Source organism: Capsicum annuum, chromosome 7 (genome assembly GCF_002878395.1).
Source record: "Capsicum annuum cultivar UCD-10X-F1 chromosome 7, UCD10Xv1.1, whole genome shotgun sequence".
Lineage (NCBI taxonomy): Eukaryota > Viridiplantae > Streptophyta > Magnoliopsida > Solanales > Solanaceae > Capsicum > Capsicum annuum.
This window is the reverse complement of record NC_061117.1, coordinates 4229956-4253075: the sequence shown is the minus strand read 5'-3', so window position 1 is coordinate 4253075 and position 23120 is coordinate 4229956. Positions and strand designations below refer to the sequence as shown.

The 23120-nt window shown below is 29.9% G+C and overlaps 1 protein-coding gene across 1 annotated transcript; it reads left to right on the top strand.

Moving 5' to 3' along the window:
• Positions 1 to 12985: 12985 nt before the first annotated feature.
• Positions 12986 to 22913, top strand: LOC107877611 (1-acyl-sn-glycerol-3-phosphate acyltransferase BAT2, chloroplastic). Its single transcript, XM_016724303.2, has 8 exons — positions 12986 to 13128; positions 13323 to 13372; positions 16190 to 16265; positions 19494 to 19691; positions 19770 to 20176; positions 20342 to 20443; positions 21128 to 21424; positions 22411 to 22913. The coding sequence occupies exons 1-7, from the start codon at positions 13005 to 13007 to the stop codon at positions 21341 to 21343; spliced, it is 1173 nt and encodes a 390-aa protein (XP_016579789.2). The 5' UTR covers positions 12986 to 13004; the 3' UTR covers positions 21344 to 21424; positions 22411 to 22913.
• Positions 22914 to 23120: the final 207 nt, after the last annotated feature.

Sequence of the window (23120 nt, the reverse complement as noted above, 5' to 3'; positions counted from 1 at the left end):
TTACTTATTATTTATCATTATTATACTACTACTCCTATTACCCTTTCTATTATATGTATTGTCGCTACTACTATTTACTTATTTAATTATTATTATTATTATTATTATTATTATTATTATTATTATTATTATTATTATTATTATTATTATTATTATTATTATTATTATTATTATTATTACTACACACTACTAATAATAATAATTTTACTACTATTATTTATTATTAATATTATTCTTATATTTTTAACTTTTATTTAATATTTACATAAATTATATTTAGATAGTTTTATAATATTTATTTGAATTTTTAAAGAGATAAATATGATATAGTAAAAGTTCATTCAAAACTCTTTAACCATGAATTTCTATTTTTAAGCTAATGAAATCTTTTTTACAAATACAGAATAATATATTTTTAAATTCAAATATTTTAAAAAATTTAATACATTATTATTACAAAATTATTAAGTTATTTCCTAGAAATTGTCACGTGGCTTTTTAATATCTTGTCACGTGGCTTCTTGTCTTACTTTTAGTTTTGCTTTTATATATATACTAGTATGCGTACCCGTGCGATGCACAGATAATATTAAAATAATATTTTAAATTCCAACATATTAAATCATATTACCTTAAAAAGATTTAAGTATCATATTATTTTCAGTTTAAGTATATATAATATCTAATATTTTTAATTTCAGTATTTTTTTAATTTAAACCCGCATATACCCGCACCGCACCGCACCATTTAAAAAAATTACTTTAACCCGCTCAGCTTAGCTTAAAACCTGCCCCGCCCCGCGTAGCTTAAAACTTACACCGCCCCATTACCATCCCTACACGTGTGTAATATTATTATTACTTCTACTTAATTTACGTTTATATTATTTATTATTATGATTATGATATAGTTAGAGTTTATTTATGACTCTTTAATTATGAATTCTTAGTTTTAGAGAGATAAATTTAAAATAATTTTTTTTTATTTTAAGATAATGAAAATCTTTTTGTTAAAACTTGATAAGAGTCCAATTAGAACTCTCTAATGTGATAACTAACTATTTCTAGTATCTAATTTAATTTTGTAATTTTTAAATTAACATTAATAATTTATTAGTCTTAATTATCTTTTGATATTGTTATTATTATTATTAATAATAATAATAATAATAATATTTTAATAAAATTTCATCTTTCATTAATATGTAAATAAATTATATTTAAATATATTTTATAGCTTTTAAATTTTAAAGAGATAAGTTTGAGATAACAAATATTTATTAGAACTCTTCAATTCTGGGTTTCTATCTTTAAGATAATGATTTTTTATTAAAAGGATAATGCATTTAAAATTCAAATACTTAATCTTTCAATTAAAAACTTTTTAAGAGTTCAATTAGAACTCTCAAATGTGATAACTAACTATTTCTAGTATGTAATTTAATTTTACAATTTTAAAATTTAAAATCAAAAATTTATTAGTCTCAATTATCTTTTGATATTATTATTAATAACAATAATAATAATAATATTTTAATAAAATTTTCATCTTTCATTAATATGTAAATAAGTTCTATTTAAATATATTTTATAACATCTAAATTTTGAAGAGATAAGTTTGAAATGGCAAATACCTATTGGAACTCTTCAATTATGAGTTTCTATTTTTAAGATAATAATTTATTTTATTAAAAGAATAATGCATTTCAAATTCAAATACATAATTTTTCAATTCAAAACTTGATAAGAGTCTAATTAAAACTCTCTAATGTTATAACTAACTATTTCTAATATGTAATTTTATTTAATAATTATTTTAAATTTAAATTAATAATTTATTAGTCTTAATTATCTTTTGATAGTTTACCTTTTTCCCCACGTTTTACTACTATTGCTTCTATCACTATACTACTACAACTACGATTTACTACTATTGCTTCTATCACTATACCACTACAACTACTACTAATAATAATAATAATTAAACAAATAATATTTGTATCATTATATTTGATATAGATAAGTTTATGAAATATAAGAGTTCATTTAAAACACTTTCATTGTGAGTTTCTATTTTTAAACTAATTAATAATATTTATTTAAAAGGACAATGTATTTTAAAATTCAAATAATTATAAAAATATTATTACAATACTATTAAACTTGTCCTAAAAAATGACACGTGACTTTATATCAGCTTCCCAATTTTTTATATAATAGTCATAAATATTCTTTTTTCTTGTGATATATATCATTATTATTATTATTGTTATTATTTTTACAATTCCTAAAGTGTCCAATTTTATTAATAATATTTTTGAAAATTTATTAATAATATTTTTGAATATTATTTATTTAATTTATTTTAATTTTAACTTAAAGTTTAATATATTCACCATATCTCTACCCATCCCCCTTTGTACATAGGCTATGACTTTGTTGCTTTTATTTAATATCTTACTTAACTTATTATCTTACTTAATTTTGAAATATAATTTTTTATTGAAAGATAAAATCTTGCTTTAATATTATTTAAATAATTCATTAAATTTCAAAGTTACCTCATCAATATTTGGAGTCTTAATATTCTCTCTGTTCACTTTTATTTGTCACTAATTTTCTAATTGAATTTTTATTTCTATCAAAAAAAGGCAACTTTTTCTTTTCTATTTTACCTTTAGCATTAATTATTTTTTCTCCAAATTAATTTGAAAACCCAATACACGCATCATTTAATGAGAGTAGTATGGTAAAATAACCATGTTATTAATTATTTTTCTTAATAAATATGTCAAATAAAAATATTTAAAGTAAAATCAAACGGAGGGAGTAGTTAATTACTTTTGTGCCAAAATTCACATTCAATATGTGTGTATTTATTATTTTGTAGTGTGACAATAAGTTGTTATGTACATGTTACATTTATTATATAATTAATAACACATTGAACTAATTTTATATAGAACTTAAACACATATACAAAAAAATATAATTTGTCAATAAAAATAATTTTATATTGATATACGAATAATTTACCTATCAAGTACTAAACAATTTGATGTTAATTTCAAATTTACATAAAAAATTGCTATGAATATGGGAAAAAGCAAAATAAATCAAATTAATTTAAAAGAGTTATCTCTCTGCTCACATACTTTTCCCGATATAATTTAAAAAGAAAATGCTTAGTTTAAAATCTAATACTTTTATTTTTCAAACATCTAATCTCTTTAGCTAATAAATAAATTAATAATTAAAAAATAAGCATAATACCTTTTACATTCCCAAATTCAATTAAGAAGTACTCCTTGCTATTTTTTAAATCATTATTATTGTTACTATTGCTATCAATACTACTCTTTTTTTTGGTTGGTTAAATATTATTTTTTTATTATTTTTTTGGTTGGCGTTGGTTAAATATTATCATACTTCTACTCTTACTACATACGTAATACAATTGAATTAAAATACTATCAACTATTTCATTTAACATTTAATCTAATGTATTAAAATATAATATATTTCTAATGCCACTATTACTACTATTAGCTATACGGACTACTATTTATTATTATTATCATTACTATAATTAGTAATATATTTTTATTTTTATTTAATATTTAAATAAAATATATTCAAACATGTTTTATAACATTTAAATTTTAAAAGAAATAAATTTATGAAAGGGTAAAAGTTTATTTAGAACCCTTTACTATTCTAAAAGTTTATTTAGAACTCTTCACTCTTAAGATTTAAATTTTATATGCAGGCATTGTTTTTTATAAATGAAATTAATACCATGGATCAATTAATTTATCTTCTATTCAAAATAAGATTACAAATATCACAAATTTAATAAGATAATGACGGTCTAACAACTAACAAATCCTGCCAGAGAAAGGGAATCTTTGAGTATTATTATTTTTAATTTTAAATATTTAATATTCTTTAATTTAAATTTTTTATTACAATACTTAAGTTTTGTCCTGAAAATTATCACGTGGCGTTTTGAAAATTTGCCACTTGATTTTTTTTCGTTGCTTCGTCTCTTCTTTATAATATATATATATAGATATAGAAGATTATTTATTATTAGTATTATTATTATATTTTTATAGTATTTATTTAAATTTTTAAAGAGATAAATACATAAAAGAGTATAGGTCCATTTAGAACTCTTTAACCATGAGTTTCTATTTTTAAATTGAAACTCTTTAAACTAATTTATGTATTTAAATTGAAAGAAATATTTGAAATCAATAAGATTTATCCAAATATTTTTTATAGTTATCAATAATAAATAAAAAATGATCAATTTGTTACTCATCCTTATCCTTATTATTTTATTTTATTTTTTCTCTTTTTCTCAATTATCTTCTTTTCTTTCATTTGACGCATTCTCTTGTTGATACTGCTACTATTTTTTTTTTTGCACGTGTTTTAATTTTTCTTTTATTTCTGTTACTTCCTTCTTCTTTTTTTTTTGTCTTTTGTTTGTTTGTTAATTTTTTTTTATAAATTTTTTATTACAATACTTAAATTTTGTCCTAAAAATTGCCACACAGCTTCTCATCATTTTGCCACATGGCTTCTTCTCGTTGCTTCGTCCTCTGCTTTATATATAGATATTTTAATAGTAATATTTTTTTTATCTTTTTCTAATATGTAAATAAATTATATTTAAATATATTTTATAGTATTTAGATTTTAAAAAGGCTAAGTTTGAAATGGTAAATGTCTATTTGAATTCATTAATTATGAGTTTTTATTTTTAAATAATGAAATTTTTTTTTAAAGGATAATACACTTCAAACTGAAATATATTACGAATTAGAATTTCATTCCATTTCAACCTTCATTTAAATTCAAATAATTTATCAATTTGTTGAAAGAAGATAAATTCTTCATTGTCTTTAATTTTTTAAATATAATGCATATTTATATTATAATATTATATTTAAATTAAATGAATTATTTGAAATCAAACCACATTATATACAAATATTTTTGTAAAGGATAATGTACATCAAATTCAAATAGATTAAGAAGTAGAATTTCATTCCATTTAAATTTTCATTCAAATTCAAATAATATTTCAATTTGTTGAAAGAAGATAAGTTCTTCATTATCTTTAATTTTTTAAATACAATGCATATTTATCTTCTAATATTATATTTGGATTAAAAAATTATCTGTAATCAAATCATATTATTTACCATTTACGTATGTACTACTATTGCTATTTTTATTTTATTATTATTGTTGTTGTTGTTATTATTATTATTATTATTATTATTATTATTATTATTATTCTACATACTATGTACGTTCTATTACTACAATTGCAAACACTACTGCAACTAATTATTATTATTATTAATATTTTTATTATTATTATTATAGTCTTTTATCTTTCCCAAATATATAAATAAATTTAATTTAAATATATTTTATAACATTTAAATTTTATAAGAGATAAGTTTGAAATATTATATATCTATTATAACTCTTTAATTATTAGTTGATAATGAAAATCTTTTTTGTAAAAAGATAATTTATTCTTTCAAATTAAATATAATATTTAAGATAAATATGAATTGTGTTTGAAAAAAATAATGATAATGAAGAACTTATCTTCTTTCAATAAATTGATATGTTATTTGAGTTTGAATGACAGTTGAAATCGAATGAAATTGTACCTTTTTAATCTCTCTTATATATATTATTATAAAAATAAAAAAATAATTTAATATTAGAAATACTGAAGGAACACAAAATATTACTCATTGATACAATATAAATGACGTGCAAAATCAATAAAGAAAAATTACACATAAATATAAATTTGCAAATAAAATCATGAAAATTATAAATCAATTGAAATACATAAATGAGTACAAATGTAATCCTCTTAGAAGTGCGTAAATATGTAAATGTGTTGTAATACTATTCTAGAGTCATCTTTAACGCTTAAGAGAAATTTATAAAGATAAAAAAATAATATATAATAACACTGTACACATACACTCATATTCATATTTGCATTAGAAAGCATAACTTGACTAAAATTTGCAATGAAATATCATCACCTACCGGTTCAAGAGATGACCTGGAGTATAGTGAGTCTCAAGAGAGGTCTAAAGCCCTCATATCACCTTTATCTCCAACTTAATAAGAATAGATGAAAAGTAGAGCAAAAATAAATAAAGTTGACCAGTAATTTCTTAGTGCCCAGATGAAGGATCTTTACACGACAGACATGCTAATGCATAATGAAAAGCCTCACAACATTTTTACTAAGGAGAAAAGGGTCACCCAACCATCGTAGCCGTGTCACAGACCCCATATGTTTGTCCCTCGCCACACCTCCAAATTCCTACTATCCAACAATGGTTTGGGTATTCATGCTTCATATGAGTTTGCACAAGAACCCCATTAAAAGCAGACGTATTTATTTTTATTAAAGCAAACGAATAATATCAAATTGAAAATATTACTTATTTGAATTCATGTATGAACATATTAGGAAGAATAACTTATAATAAAATCATCTCTTATCTACGTACAAAAAACAAAAATGTTAAAACATAATTTTTTTTTAAAAAAATGAAGAACATAAAAAAAATCAGTGAATAAAACTAATGAAAGATATGTTGCATTACATGTTATTTTTAGGAGTATATATAAGAGAGGTCAAGAAGCTAGAACTTCATTTCAATTCAAATTTCTTTTAAATTCAAAATCATATCATTTTGTTACAAAAAGATTAAGTTGTTACTCTTTCTTATCCTAATTACTATTTATCTTATTTTTCATAGTTGAATTGGGAAAAATATTTAAAGCTGCAATTTTCAAAAATAAAGAATAATATATTTTAATGTTCAAATAATTCAAAATATTTGAATTATTTAGATATAGATAACTTTGTTGAGGTATTATGGGATTTTCAATATTAATTAATTTGAATTTAAAAATATTTTAATTTTAAAATTTATTTATTTATCTATTATAGATATACAAATAACTGCAGATAGATTTAAATATTATTATCACTACTACTGCATGTTACTCTATACGTATGTACACCTAATGCTATTTTTTAAATTATTATTATTATTATTATTTTATTTAATAATTAAATATATCTTAAAAGATAAATTTATGAAATAGTTAGAGTTTATATGGGACTCTTCAATTATGATTCCTAGATTTAAGTTAATAATTTTTTTCCTTCTAAAAGCTTAATTTTCAATTTCAAGTATATCCAATCCTTTATTTAAAATCTATTATTACAATACTATCATTAATAATTATATTACTGTTATAATTATATTTTTATATTTCATTTAATATTTAATACTTGAAATTCGTATATGTTTTTTTTTGTAATATTTAAATTTTAAAATAAATAAGTTTATGAAAGAATAAAAATCTATGTAAAAACCACGTGTTTATATTTTTAAGTTAATAAAAGTCTTTTTGTTTTATAATAAAGATAACATCTTTTTCAATAATCTATATATAAATAATACCACCACCCTACGTTTTTTTAATAACGCAAAATAATTAACACTGCTACTACTACTTGAATTTCAATGTAGATTCAAATGGAGTATTATCTATAGAGATTCTTCTTCTTCTTATTATTATTTAATATTTAAATATATTTTATAATATTAAAAGAGATAAGTTATGAATAGTTAGAGTTCATCCAGGACTCTTTCAAGTTAGTGATAATATTTTTTATAAAATTTAATATTTTCAAATTAAATACCTCTAATTTTTTAAAAAGATGATGTATTTTAAAATTCAAATATTATATATAGAGATTATTTTTATTCCTTTTCTTATCATTTAATATTTAAATATATTTTATAATATTGAAAGGGATAAGTTATGAATAGTTAGAGTTGATCTAAAACTCTTTCAATTAAGTCATAAATTTTTTGTCCAGCCATAATCATGTAACATAGGAGAATTTTTTTAGTATTGTTATTTAGTTCAAATATTACTTATTCTTTAATTTTAATTTTTTATTACAACACTTATCTTTTGTCTTAAAAATTACCACGTGGCATTTTAAAATCTTGCTACTTGGCTTCTTCTCGTTGCTTTGGCTTCTGCTTTATAATATATATAGATAACATAACCGACATATACATAACATTCTGTTTATATGTTGAGATTTTTGTAATATGTTTAGGGAGTTAGGATTTTTTGTAATATTGGAAACGTAAGTCGTGCATTTGTGTAATTTATATCGACAGTTTAAAGGTTAATTACTGAAAATTTTAAATTTGAATCTGTTGAGATGTATAATTAGCTCTTGACACATTTAACGAAGATATATTTTTTCATTGTAAAGATACAAAATTAGCTCTTGATATATTTTTTTCGATTTTGAGTCTATCGAGATACATAATACATCCAATGAAGATGCATTTTTTTTCTTTATAAAGATACATAATTAGATTCCGAGATATTTTCTTTATTGTGGATCTGTCGAGATACATAATTAGCTCCCGATACATCCAACGAAAATACAAAATTAGTTGAGATTTTTGCAATTACTTTGTAAGGGTGAAGATTCGTGTAAATATGGTAAGTTAATGTTTGTGTTTATGTTATTTTTCATACATAGCTATAATTTGTGTATTTACCAAACTTAGTTATAGTTGTTGTATCAGACAAAAGAGGTGGGTATTAATTGTATCAGTGAAAGAGCTTTATTCAAGGGGCGAGTGTCAGTTCTATTTAATGGGCCTAGAAATTAGTCTCCAATGGTTTAATGGGCCTGTTTATGGGCTGAGATTTTGGGCTGATTGGGTTATATACAAGAAGAGAAAAGTTCATAAGTAGGTACTTATAATTTAGGAGACAGTTTGGAGCTTAATTGCAGACGATCTCGACATTTTACATAATTACTGAAAATTCTAATTTTGAGCCTGTCGAGTAAAGTTACATAATTAGCTCCCGATACATCCAACGAAGATATTTTTTTTTCTTTGTAAAGTACATAATTAACTTCCGATACTTTTTTTTCAATTTTAAGTCTGTCGAGTTACATAATTCATCCAACGGAGATGCATTTTTTTGCTTTATAAGGATATATAATTAGCCTTCAATGTTTATTTTCAATTTTGGATCTGTCGAGGTACATAATTAGCTTTCGATATATCCAAGGAAGATACATAATTAGTTGAGATTTTTGTAATTACTTTATAAGGGTGAGAATTTGAGTAAATATGATAAGTTAAGATATATGTTTATGTTATTTTTTCATACATATCTATAATTTGTGTATTTACCAAATGTAGTTATAGTTGCTGTATCGGACAAAAAAGTTATACTAAGCGAGCGAGTATCAGTTGTACCAGCGAAAGAGTTTTATTCAGGTGGCGGGTGTCAGTTGTATTGGACAGGTATTAGTTGTACCATGTCAGCACCACGTCAGTAAAAAGTATCATTTTTTTTTATAGTTAAGGTGTGTAATAGGTCACTTATATAGTTTAGGTGTGGATTAGATTTTTCGACTATAGTTTGGGGTGGAAACGATGCCTTTTTCCTCAATGTTTTAGCCGTTTACTTTTGTTATTTAATAGGCTGGACGCGCCTAAAATAAGTGTAACACACGTGCCTTAGAATGGGGATCGCGGGGAGGTAATAATATCACTTTTATATAGTTAAGGTGTGTAATAGGTCACTTATATAATTTAGGTGTGACTTGGACTTTTCAACAAATAATCCTCTCTCAATTTATGTGACATAGTTGAAATTTTGAGATTCGATCTTTCAAATTTTAATCGTGAATTCAGAAGTAAAAGATTGATTTTTTTAAAATAAAATTTATATATTTGTAAACTATGTAAAACTATACAATATCTCATTATAGGACTTTCACAACTATATAATATTTTTTTTGTTTAATTATAATATTATTATATTATAATTATCATTATATTTTAGTTGGCCTCTCATTTTCCTTTCTATGTTGAAAACCACTAAGAGCACTATGAAAAAGGTTAAACCAAAAGTCCTCAACAAATCCTAGTTTAATGGTCTCACAAAGAATTTCACTATTTAAACTTCTAAACACATCAAAATATTATTACCAAAATAATAATAATAATCACTTTCATCACTAAAAGAGAAAAAGAAAAGATTATACATACATATTTTTATATATATATAAACAAATATGGTTGGACAAGGAAACGTAAAATCATCCGGATCAAGGGTGGCACCGCAACCAGGACAGCCACACACGACCATCAAAACCCCTGGTATGGCGGTGCCACCTCCACCAATGGGACAACAGGTATCCAGGGCCGCGACAGCCGCAGCCACTGGAAACCAGGCAACGCCTAAGTTGCCTTCACCGGGCCACATGAACACGGAAGTCCTCAACCAGACACGTAGGGTCCCGATTTCCCCGGCTAAAGCCGCCGTTGGTGGCTTTGCCGTGGTAATGTCTATCGCTTATTTCACCTTGTATTCCAAGAAAAAGCCTGAGGCGAGTGCTATGGATGTCGCTAGAGTCGTCTCGGGAACTTCTCATCCAGAACACACTCGTCCTCGTAACTAATTATATACACCGACAGTGTAATGAATTTTTACAAAATTAAGTTTCTTTATAGTAGTAATTTCATAGTTTGGTCAGTTACGTGCATGGTGACTGTTTAATTAATATTCCAATGTTTTAATTTTCAATTTTTATTTTTTTTAAAATATAGTTTTGTTTTATAAGGAAATAATTCCTTGGTGTATCGTGCATCTCACTATTTGCAATATTGTATGTAGCATATACTAAAAAATAAATGATATTTGATATTAGAATTAGTTTATTTAATATTGATTCCAATCTGAATCTACTAGTTTTTTTTTCTTTAATTATTTGTAATAATTCTTTTATTTGCAAGTTTGGAATCTTTTTATTTTATTATCTATACAAATTTATTCCGAAACTGTTTGACAAAAAATAAAAAAAGGTGTAGAGATTATATTGTATTGTTGAAGCTTCAAAAAGATCTTTTTTTTTTTCAGGCGATCGAAAAAAAATAAACATTAATTGTGTTTTTTTTGCTTATTTTTATTATTTTGGATTAAGAATGAATGCTTTAAAGTATTTTTTATTTTATTCAAATATTGCAAAAACATTTAAAAATTATTTTGACTTAAAACACTTGTATTTAAATGCATAATTTTTTAGTGTATATCTATAAAAATATTACAATATTTTTAGTCACTTAACCTAATAATTATCCATTATTAATTCAATACACTTTAGAAACAATAAATAATAGAGTTATGTCATCCTTTGAATATGATTAATTTATTATTTTAAAAAATTTAAATAATAAATAATATTTAATATCAAAAATAAAAATAGATAAAAATAAATAATTTATCCATTAATTTTTTAAACTGAATAAATTATTGTATATTTATTTTTAACAACATGAACTCGGAAGTGCTTAACCATACACGTAGATCCTGATTTTTCCGACTAAAGCCGCCGTTGGTGGCTTTGCCGTGGTAATGTCTATTGTGTATTTCACCTTATATTCTAAGAAAAATCCCAAGACGAGCGCTATAGATGCTGCTAGAGTCGTCTCGAGAACTTCTCATCCAGGATACACTCGTCCTCGTAATTAATCATATATACCGATAGTGTAACAAATTTTTATAAAATTAAGTTTGTTCAGTTACGTGCATGGTAACTGTTTAATATTTCAATGTTTTAGTTTTCAATATATTTATTTTAAATATAGTTTTTGTTTTACTAGGAAATAATTCCTTAGTGTATCGTGCATGTCACTATTTGCAATAATGTAGTATATACTGAAAAATAAATGATATTTAATATTAGAATTAGTTTTTTTTTTTATTTGCGTGTTTGGAATCTTTCTATTTTATCTATACAAATTTATTCCTAAACTGTTTGACAAAAACAAATAAGGTGTAGAGATTATATTGTTGAAGCTACAAAAAGATCTTTTTTTTTTCTTTTTTTTTCAGGCAATCGAAAATAAAAAAAATGATTAATTGTGTTTTTTTGCTTATTTTTATTGGCTTAAGAATGAATGCTTTAAAGTATTTTTATTTTATTCAAATATTACAAAAATATTTAAAATTAGTTTGACTTAAAATACTTGTATTTAAATGCATAATTTTTAGTGTATATCTATAAAAATATTAAAATAATTTTAGTCACTTAACCTACTAATTATCCACTATTAATTTGATGTACTTTAGAAACAATAAATAATAGAGTTATGTTATCGTTTGAATATGATTAATTTATTATTTTTAAAAAATATTAAATAATAAATAATATTTAATATAAAAAATAAAAATAGGTAAAAAAAGGTAATTTATCTATTAATTTTTTAAACTGAACATATTATTGTATATTTATTTTTAGTATAATGACCAAATATTATTGGATAGACGAAGTATTTTTCAAAATTTTTAAACAAAATAAACAAAAATGAATATCTATTTGTGCAAATAACATAAATCCCAACAGTTAGGAGATTAATTACAAAGAATCCCCATATTTTATATAATTACTGAAAATCTCAATTTGGATCTGTATATACATAATTAGCTCCCAATACATCTAGCAAATTTACATTTTTTTAAAGATACATAATTAGCTTTTGATACATTTTTTATTATTTTGGATTTGTCGAGATATATAATACATTCAATAAAGTTACATTTTTTTTTATAAAGATACATAATTAGCTTTCAATATATATTTTTTATTTTGAATCTGTCGAGATATATAATTAATTTTCCATATATTTAATGAAGATACATAATAGCTGAGATTTTTGTAATTATATTGTAAGAATAAATATTTGCCTAAATATGATAAGTTAAGACATATATTTTTTTTTTATAGATAGATTTTTTATTTTTAATTTTTTAATTTTTGATGTTAATCCAATTGCACAATGAGTCAAATCACCAACTCCAAAGGCTATATATATATATATATGTCATGTGTGTCCAAAACTCATTTTCCCCATTTTCAATCAGTAGTTCCTCCTATGGAAGTCTCTTATCACTCAATAATATCCAACAATTTTCACTTCCTTCATTCACCTCCTCTCCATTCCTGTAATTCACTCACTCTATTTTTTTTTTTTTCTGATTTTTTCATATTTTTTCCATTTTTTTTCTGATTTTTTTCAATTTTTTTTTATTTCATTTTTTGCTGATTAATTTCATGTTAATTATAGTAATTGTAATGCATAAATGAATCTATAAAGCTTCTTCTGATCCACACTGTGATTTTTTTTTTTTTTGTGTAGGGAAGAAGGAAGGAAAGTTATATCAATTGGTATCGCCGTATGTGCATCCAGTAATTTTCTTAATTCCTAGTAAATTTTTTTATTAATTTTATTTGAGTTTATTTGATATAGCAATGAATTTATTGATAGATTTATCATTAGTGTATGGTGTGTTTTAATTTATTGAATTTTAATTTCTAGTTTTTAGTTTATCGAGGACATGACATTAGGATAGGAGGTTGTGGAGGGCACGGATTGGGCCAATGTGTTGTTTTGTTATCCGTGTTAGTAGTTGTAGTATTGCTAATGTAGTGTCTTGTCCTTCGATTTGTGTTATTATTTTATTGTAGTTACTATCCTGTTACTATTTATTGATTTTTTTTTTTTGGGTAAATACAACAACAACAACATACGCAGTGTAATCCCACATAGTGGGGTTTGGGGAGGGTAATGTGTATGCAGTGCATAACACTACCTTAGTGAAGTAGAGAGGCTGTAACGGTATAACAAATTAAAAAAATATAAAAGAACACAACAAAATGGAACGGTATAACAAATAAAAAAAATATAAAAGAACACAACAAAATGGGATAACACACTGCTAGCTAATATAGAAAACAAGACAACGACTAGATAATACTATAAACTATCTATTCGAAATCATAGACATCACCAAAATACCATGGACAAGAAACTGCAGATACAGACAAAGCACTCTTTCCTACTGTCGCGTCCTCCTAAATAAACATTTTATTTATTACCAAGTGTGTGTTATTATTTTATTGTAGTTATACTATATGCTATTTTTTTGGGTAAATAAACATTTTATTTATTACCAAGTGTGTTGTCTTGTTTTCCGTCCGTGTTAGTAGTTGTAGTATTGCTACTCTAGTTTCTTGTCTTTCGATTTCTGTTATTATTTTATTGTAGTTACTGTCTTGTTACTATCTGCTGTTTTTTTTTAGGGGTAAAGTTAACATTTTATTTATTACTAAGTGGGGATATTACAACTTTTATTGCTCGGACTCTTCAAAAATGTCAACGGATACGTGTCGGATTCTCCAAAAGTAGTGTATTTTTGGAGAATCCGACACGGATGCGGCATAGAAAGTGAAGAGTCCGAGCAACTTAGATTATTTATTTACAGCTCAAGGAATCAGGAATTGTGCACTGCCAAACTGAGCAAACTAGTTCCCAATTGAGTGCTTCTGACTACACATCATCCTAACACAAACCATTCTGTCGTATTCATCTCCTATATAGCGGCGGAGGAAGGACTTTCACTAAGGGGGGTTCAAAAGTAAACACACGAACTAGCCAAAGGGGGTTCAACACTACTATATATACATAAAAAATAATTTTAACCATATATAAATAGTATAATTATCCGCGGAAGGGGGTTCGGATGAACCCTCTTGTCCAAAGGTGGCTCCGCCCGGTGGGTAGAAATTCAGGAGATCCACATAGCTTGCAAGCTTTGGAACTAGACTGAGTTTGAATAGAACCTCCAGGAAAATCGTCCGTAGTATGACATTTGGAGGCCTTCTCTTCTTCTTAGTGATCACAGCATTTCTCTCAATCCGTAATTGGTATATAATGGCAGCCAACACAATTCTGTACACTGCAGCACCCTTACTATTGCCTCCACATATTGAATTGCGAAATCAATTTCGTCTTGCCAATTCGGACAGTTCCTTCGATTGCCTTGCCAAGTGAGTAGCTTTTTCAAATTGCTCTCGACACCCTACACTTGAAGAACTGATGCATCATGGTCTCATTTTCCAAGTTGCTGAGGGGCATAGCAGTTAGTTGTTGCTTCCCATCTTCCTAATCTATCCTTTGTGGCCAATATTCCTAGTATAGCCGCACTTAGAATAAAGATCCATTTGGGACAGCCACTGTTGTTGCAAGTGATTTTCCTCCATCACACCTTTGCATAATTACCTTGCATCCTTTTGTAGACTTCTTTATGGAGGTCTTCTCAGCCGGAGAAATATCATGCTCATAATAACCAGCTGCTGTCAGGTAATCTTTAGCTTTGAACACCTTCTGAACAACCCAAGATGCATTCTTTGGGCTAGTATTTCAGGCAGAGTGGCCCTTTATGTAGTAGGCATGAATCCGTCGTACCCACAATCTCTCTTTGCTTCTACATAAGTGCCAAAGGAGCTTACAAACTGCTGCTCTATTCTACAGTGGCACATTAGTCAGATTTAAACCTCCAGCCACCAAGGGACAACGTAGTGAACTCAGCAGATCCAGTCCATAAAGATCTTCTACAAATAGCTTCGACAAACTGAATAATCTTCTTAGGCAGCACAACCACCTGAAACCACAATGTTTGGATATGTTATTTCTTGTACTTATTTTACTTCCTTTTCTAAACTGTTTTGGACTATTTTCCCTTGACCTGAGAGTCTATCGAAAATAGCCTCTCTGTTTATTTTCAATCTTCCCAGATCCCCGTTTTGTGAACCCGGCTGCCCCTTTATGTTGTTGTAGCTGATATTTGAAATTCTGTTATTTTCTAGTGAAATATTATTAAGCACAATGCATTGCTTTGGCACCAGTTTTTTTTTTTTTTCTTTTTAAATTTGAAAATGTTGAATTGTGTAGCTGGCAATGTCGTTGAAAGTTGCTTCATTCATAAGCTAGGTAAATCTTTTCTGTGCCTTACTTCAGTCTCCTGTTTTATTTGTATGTGCCAGTACAAGAGAGGTGTAGAACTTTATAAATGAAAAAGAGAATATCATTCTATTGCTCTAATTGACTTTGTTATCGACAATTCATTTCAGTAATTATCTGCTAGCCGTGGAAACTACTCCTGTTGCTCGTCTTTTAATCATTCTACTTCTCTAATTGACTTTGTTATCGACAATTCATTTCAGCAATTAACTGCTAGCCGTGGAAGTTACTCCTGTTGCTCGTCTTTTGGGCAATCACTCTGGAGGAATACAAAACTTTGTAAGTCTCTTTAGTCAAATTGTTTTGCTGTAGAATGAATCTCATGAGTAACTTTACAGCAGGAACAAATGAAAATGCGAAATAGCTAAAGTTCCATAAAACTATGTTTGGCCGTTTGATCTTAGTTGGTGGCCTAATCATTCGAAGTGACTTCCGAGACAAAGCATCTAGTCCCTTTTCTGAATATCCAGAACTGAATTTGTGGGTTCATATATGTCCCATCCCCTAAGGAATGCTAGAACTACCATGTCTGAAATTGGGTCCTAGTTAGATTGTTTGCTCTTACTTTTGGTATTTATGTCATAGTAAAGGAGATAACTTCTGTAGTTCATGGAGAGTGGTCCAAGCTAAGCTTATGACTTGCTAATTAACATTTGAACTCTCTTAGTCATCTTACGAAAACGAGATCGGCCAAGCCAAAAGGTTGGACGACCAGATTCACTAATAATCTGCATTTTGATGAGAATTTGCTGATTTATAGTTGCATCCACATGCTTTTATTGCCCTGCCACTGCCAGTGCCAACCCTTCAACCACACGCAGGAAATTTTAAATATTATTGAAGAAAAGAGTCCATAGTGAATGAGGTAGGTAATAGCCTGTTATTAAGTGGAGAAAGGTAGAGGGCGGGCCTATTACCTGCCGAGTTCCGAACCTTGCGCCACTGGTCGTTGGGGATAAGAGTTATTGGGTTTGGATTTTGTTTTTCTTTCAGTTTTGCAAAACTGAAGTGCAAGTGAAGTGCATTAAGGGAGAGGATGACAGAGTTTTGGTGGAAGACGCCCTCATTAAGAAAGGATGGTAGTCGTATTTTCATAGGTTCTTGAATGATGAGGGGGACAGAGGTGTTGTGTTGGGGGAGTTGGAGCACTCCGGGGAGTCGCGATTTCGGCTTTTGTCGGCGTTTTAAGGTAGAGGAGGTTAGTGAGGCTATTCGCAAGATGCAAAGGGGCAGGGCGATGGGGCCCGACGACATTCCGGTAGATTTTTGGAAGTTTTCTTGCGGGGCAGGGTTGAGGTGGCTGACCAACTTGTTTAACATTATTTTCAAGTCAGCTAAGATGCCTGAGGCGTGGAGATGGAGCACGATGATCCCTTTATATAACAACAAGGGTGACATCTAGAGTTGCAACAATTATCAGGGTATTAAGTTGTTGAGTCACACCATGAAAATTTGGGAGAGGGTGGTGGAATAGAGGTTAAGGAAGATTGTGTCTATTTCGGAGAATCCATTTGGTTTTATGCCTGGTCACTCCACGACTAAGGCAATTCACCTAGTACGAAGACTGGTAGAGCAGTATAGAGAGAGGAAAAGGGATCTTCACTTGGTGTTTATTGACTTGAAAAAGGCGTATGACAAGGTCTCTAGGGAGGTTCTGTGGAGATGCTCGGAGGCGAGAGGGGTTCCTGTGGCGTACATCAGAACGATTAAGGACATGTATGAGGGGGCGAAGACTCGAGTAAGGACAGTGGGAGGAGATTCCGAGCATTTCCCGGTCTTGACTTGGTTGCACTAGGGATCGACTCTTAGTCCGTTTCTTTTTGCCGTGGTGATGCATGTGTTGATGAGGAGCATACAAGGCGAGGTGCCTTGGTGTATGCTTTTTGCGGATGATGTAGTTTTGATTGATGAGTTACGATAAGGTGTTAATGATAAGCTAGAGGTTTGGCGACAAACCCTGGAGTCTAAAGGTTTTCGGTTGAGTAGGACTAAGATGGAGTACTTGGAGTGCAATTTTAGTGACTCGAGGCAAGAGGAGAAGGTGGTAGTGAAGTTGGATTCCCAGGCGGTTTGCAAGAGGGATAGTTTTAAGTATCTTGGGTCTACGATTCAAGGGAATGGAGAGATAGACGAGGATGTCTCTCACCATATTGGGGCAGGTTGGATGAAATGGAGGCTCGCTTCGAGAATTTTATGCGATAAGAAGGTGCCCCCAAGCTGAAAGGCAGAATCTATAGAGTTGCAGTCCGGCCGACTATGTTATATGGAGCGCGGAGTGTTGGCCGGTTAAGAATTCTCATATTCAAAAGTTGAAGGTGGCGAAAATGAGGATGTTGCGTCGGATTTGTGGTTTTACAAGGGCTGACAGGGTTAGGAATGAAACTATTCGGGAGAAGGTGGGAGTGGTGTCGGTGGAGGATAAAATGCGGGAAGTTAGGTTGAGATGGTTTGGCCATGTGATGAGGAGAGACACGGATGCCTCGGTTCGTAGGTGTGAGAGATTGGCCTTGGACGGTTTCAAGCGGGGTAGGGGTAGACCGAAGAAATACTGGAGGGAAGTGATTAAACGTGACATGGAGCAGTTACAGCTGACTGAGGACATGACCCAGGATAGAAAGGTATGGAGGAAAAACATTAGGATAGAGGGCTAAGGGGTGTGGTTGAGTCGTAGGCAGTAGGCAGGAGGGTTTTGGTGTCTTTGTTTGGCAGTGTTCAATATTTTTGGTGGATGTCATACCTATGTTATTTTATCATGTTCCATGCATTTGATGTTTTTTCTATATATACTGTCCTTTGTCTTGAGCCGGGGGTCTATCGGAAACAACCTCTCTACTTCTTTAGAGGTAGTGGTATGGACTGCGTACACTCTACCCTCCCCAGACCCCACGATGTGGGAATATACTGGGTTTGTTGTTGTTATTGTTGTTGTCAGTTTTGCAAAACTTATTTGTTTGGCGTTTTTCGCAAAAATAGTTAACTTAATTTGGAAGGAAGATTAGAAAAACAGCGTGGGTGTAAATTTCCAAACGTAGTTGCCTGTTTTTGCAACAACAAAAAAAAATCCATCAGATAAGAAAGTTTTGGCAAAAACTAGAAAGTAATCCAAACTTAGTTTTTGCAAAACATAAACAAATACCACCTTAAAATTTTGTCTTGTTTGGTTCGAGTAGAAAAGGAATTTTGTTAATTAGGTAAAAAAGAGAGTGAAGTTGGTTTTAGTCTTGGCCCAACATACTCAGTTGAGTATCATTTTTCTTTTGGTTGGTCACTTCTATTTTCAGACCATCGGAAAAAATGACTCTGCTTTTGTCGACTTGATTGGTTTTTAAAATGAGTCTTGATTTTCTTAGATAGATTATTCAATTGGGCTTTCCCTACGCACTCTTTCTTCTATTTTTTGTATTTGACGTTGAATAGTTATCCCGGTTTTAATTGCCTAATCTGTACAGTCAAGCTGGATGTTGAACAGCCAGTGATCTCCTAATTGATTTTGCTTGTTTCCTGCAGATGCTCTCCCAGGCAGTACAACTTTTGGCACAAGTAGGCAAACATGTGTCTCCCTTCACTCTTCCCCCCAACAAAAGAAGAATAATACTGGTTATGGAAATCATAGCTTTTATACACAACATAGATCATTGAGACACATTATTGCTAGGTCCGAACTTACTAATACCAGCTCAGCTGGTGCTGCTTATCCACTGTCAGGTACATTTCAAACTTGTTTTACCATGTCTTTTGTTCACTTGGACTAGCTTTTACAAAGACACGTTTTCTTTTTTACAGCACTGGAGTTGAGGTCAAAAGCAAGAGCGATTTGCTTTTACGCTGTCACTGCTTTCTCTGCCATCTTTTTGTTCGTGATCATGCTTGTGCAACATCCTTTTGTGCTGTTGTTTGATCGATACCGTAGAAAGGCTCACCATCTTGTCGCCAAGACATGGGCAGCCTTGACCATTACCCCATTTTATAAAGTAGAGTTCAAGGGCTTGGAGAATCTTCCTTCCCCAGATACTCCTGCAGTATATGTGTCCAACCATCAGAGCTTTCTGGACATATATACATTACTTACTGTTGGGAGAAGCTTCAAGTTCATCAGCAAGACCGCGATTTTCCTATTTCCTATTATTGGATGGGCCATGTATCTGATGGGTCTGATTCCATTAAGGCGAATGGACAGCAGAAGTCAATTGGTATTTTCTTTCTATGATTCGATCAATGACAAATATCCTCATAGCAATACTAGGTCTTTTATGTTAATTCAATTTTATGTCAACAATTTTCACATATTTTAAATGGGTTTTAATCCTTTGCAAGGTTTGAAATTTCTACTTTCTTATTAGCTTTTATTAATTCAGGAATGTCTCAAGCGTTGCATAGATCTAGTCAAGAAGGGGGCATCCGTCTTTTTCTTCCCCGAAGGTACTCGCAGTAAAGATGGAAAGCTAGGCCCTTTCAAGGTAAGGTTTATGTCCAAACAACTTATGTTCCCTCTCTCTTTTCCATCTACTCTCTAATCCCAACCTCCCCCACCCTCCACCCCAAAAAAGAGGAAAACAGCCTGGTAATGCAAGGGAAGCCATCGAAAAGCTACTGAACATCGTGAACATTTTTCGCATTGGAATAGCTATTCCTCCCATTTCGTCAAGATAAACAAGGCGGATTCTATCATAAGTCGTTCCCGCCAAGAAAAAAAGTGTAGCACCAATAAATCCATGAGAGATTATTTGTAAAAGGGCTCCATTAAGTCCCGTATCGGTTAGATAACTAATTCCTATAAGCTTTCGTAAAGTTTCCAATTCATTAAGTAGCATGTTATTAGAATATAATATTATCTTCAGATATGTCTTCATCCCCCTCCTCCTTTTCCCTCTGGTGTGCTCGTATAGGAATTTCAGCTTGTAGACTGCAAGAAGTAATAGTGGGTAAAGAAATCTTTTGAATACAACCAAGTATAGACCTGTAATTAATGTCGAAAGTAATTAAGCTGTTGAGCATAAGGCCATAATCTACTCATGGTACCATATTTTGGTAATCCTTTTTTTGGGTCATTGGTTGCAAAAAATTATTGCAAATAAGCTTAGTTAAAGGTGTAATGGCCTTCTCTTTAGCTCTTATTTATTTTTTTCTTGCTGGTGGTGCAGAAAGGTGCCTTTAGTGTTGCTGCCAAAACCGGAGTGCCTGTGGTTCCAATTACTATTAGTGGAACAGGCAGAATAATGCCAGCTGGGCAGGAGGGTAGAGTATATCCAGGATTTGTTAAGGTTGTCGTCCACAAGCCATTAAAAGGTAATGATTCAGATGTGCTATGTAGTGAAGCCAGGAATGTGATAAAGGATGTGCTCGTTCATCAAGGCTGAGGAACCTAGTCGACATGTACTTTCGTTTATCTTTTTCACCTAAGCATCGAAAGCAAGGATTCAGGGAGTATGTGCATACAGGTATGCTTTTGTAGCAGTTTGTTCTCCTTTAGTTGAGCTTCTGTCCTTTAATATTTGCAATATGAAAATGGTTCACCTGGATGTATGCCTTTATTGACAGCATCGTGTTTCAACATATATTTTATCAACTCGGAATGAGGTTTTACAAGATAAAGTTCGTTGTTTGCAAATGATTGCTCTTCCTCTTTTTTAAGTCGACATGTACAGAAACATGTTTCCGACGATGTCGCCATTATGCTTCTTATTCACATTAAGCACACACGTAGATGAAATTTGAACTGAAAAAAAAGGAACTGGAAAGGCAGTTGCTTCACCCGTAGGGGAGGGATTGACCTTTCTAACGCATATGTAGTCGTACCGGTATGGCCCCACTGATTTGTTTTCGATTGGAGCATCAAGCAGCGCACTGGGGTATTTTGGGGGAGGAAAGAGGGGGAAAAGACGAGAAGCGTATGGTCTTCTTTCTTTTTGGTGTGCAGTCACGCATGTGATGCCAATCTATTGGAGTATTTGGCTACATTGTTTTGGTTGTCGGTGTTAGATGTTCTGATTTAGCCTGGGAGTAATGAATTGTTCTACTGCCAACTATGCCTTTTTCAAATACGACTGTTTAAACTGTCCTCGTAATACTATCCTTGTAGTTTCTTGTTCTTCGGTTTCGGTTATCACCTGGTGTGGGCACACACGCTTCGATTATTGCATCATTATTGTTCTTTCCTCTGTATGTTGTGTTCTACTCTTCATTTCACATTTGCTATTGTTCTCATTTCTGCATTTTCTTTTAAACCCGAGGGTCTGTAGAAAACAGCCTCTCTATCTCTTCGAGATAGGGGGTAAGGTCTGCATGCATTTTACCCTCCGCAAGTCCCACTTGTTTGTTGTTGTTGCTGTTGACTGTTTAAACTGGCAGATGACTCCGTAATATAAATCAACACTTCTATTACCTCGATCATTTTCACCTGAAATGCTGCTTCCCCTTTTTGCAGAAAGAACTTGTCACACCGCGAGCATTTTCATTCACGCGAAAAGAATCTGAACCTGGTTCTCTATACTCCCTTGTGCCGGGATGAAATTTGTATCGGTCAACTGAGGGATCGATTCAGAACTTGAAAGGTGAATGTTGGTTTTGTCCTCTTTCGTTGGAATAGGCCGCACAGGCTCTTCTCAAGTGTCATTACATCAGAAGGTTGTTGCCTTTCGCGCCATTTCTCAATTGTACAGAGCTGCATCTGCTAATATTGTTCATCTTCTGGGTAGGCGGTTGGTGTAGGGGCGCGGAGGGTTGAAACGTGTTTGATACAGTGATTTTTCTTTGTTCTGACTATACGTTTACGAAACAATGTGGTAGAATGTACGCAAGTCTTATCCCTATCTTGAGGAGGTAGAGAGACTGTTTCCGAAAGAACACCTCATTACATGCATTTCATTCTCCTTAACCAAGGAACTCTATATGTCCACATCTTTGATATCTAATTATTTTTAGAGCAAACATCATAAATCCCGATAGTTTGGAGCTTAATTTCAGAAAATTTTGACATTTTGCATAATCACCAAAAATTTTGATTTTGAATCTGTTGAAATATACATAATCAACTCCCGATACATGCAATTAAGATATATTTTTTTCTTTGTAAAGATACATAATTAGCTTCAGATATTTTTTTTTTTGAATTTTGGGTTTGTCGATGTACATAAT

What these genes read in the sequence shown, in the direction of transcription:
- LOC107877611 (XM_016724303.2), top strand. Translation starts at nt 13,005, where the DNA reads ATGTCATGTGTGTCCAAAACTCATTTTCCCCATTTTCAATCAGTAGTT. An exon ending in TTCACCTCCTCTCCATTCCT is followed by an intron (nt 13,129 to 13,322) that starts GTAATTCACTCA and finishes TTTTTTGTGTAG; the next exon opens with GGAAGAAGGAAGGAAAGTTA. An exon ending in TGCTGCTTATCCACTGTCAG is followed by an intron (nt 19,692 to 19,769) that starts GTACATTTCAAA and finishes TCTTTTTTACAG; the next exon opens with CACTGGAGTTGAGGTCAAAA.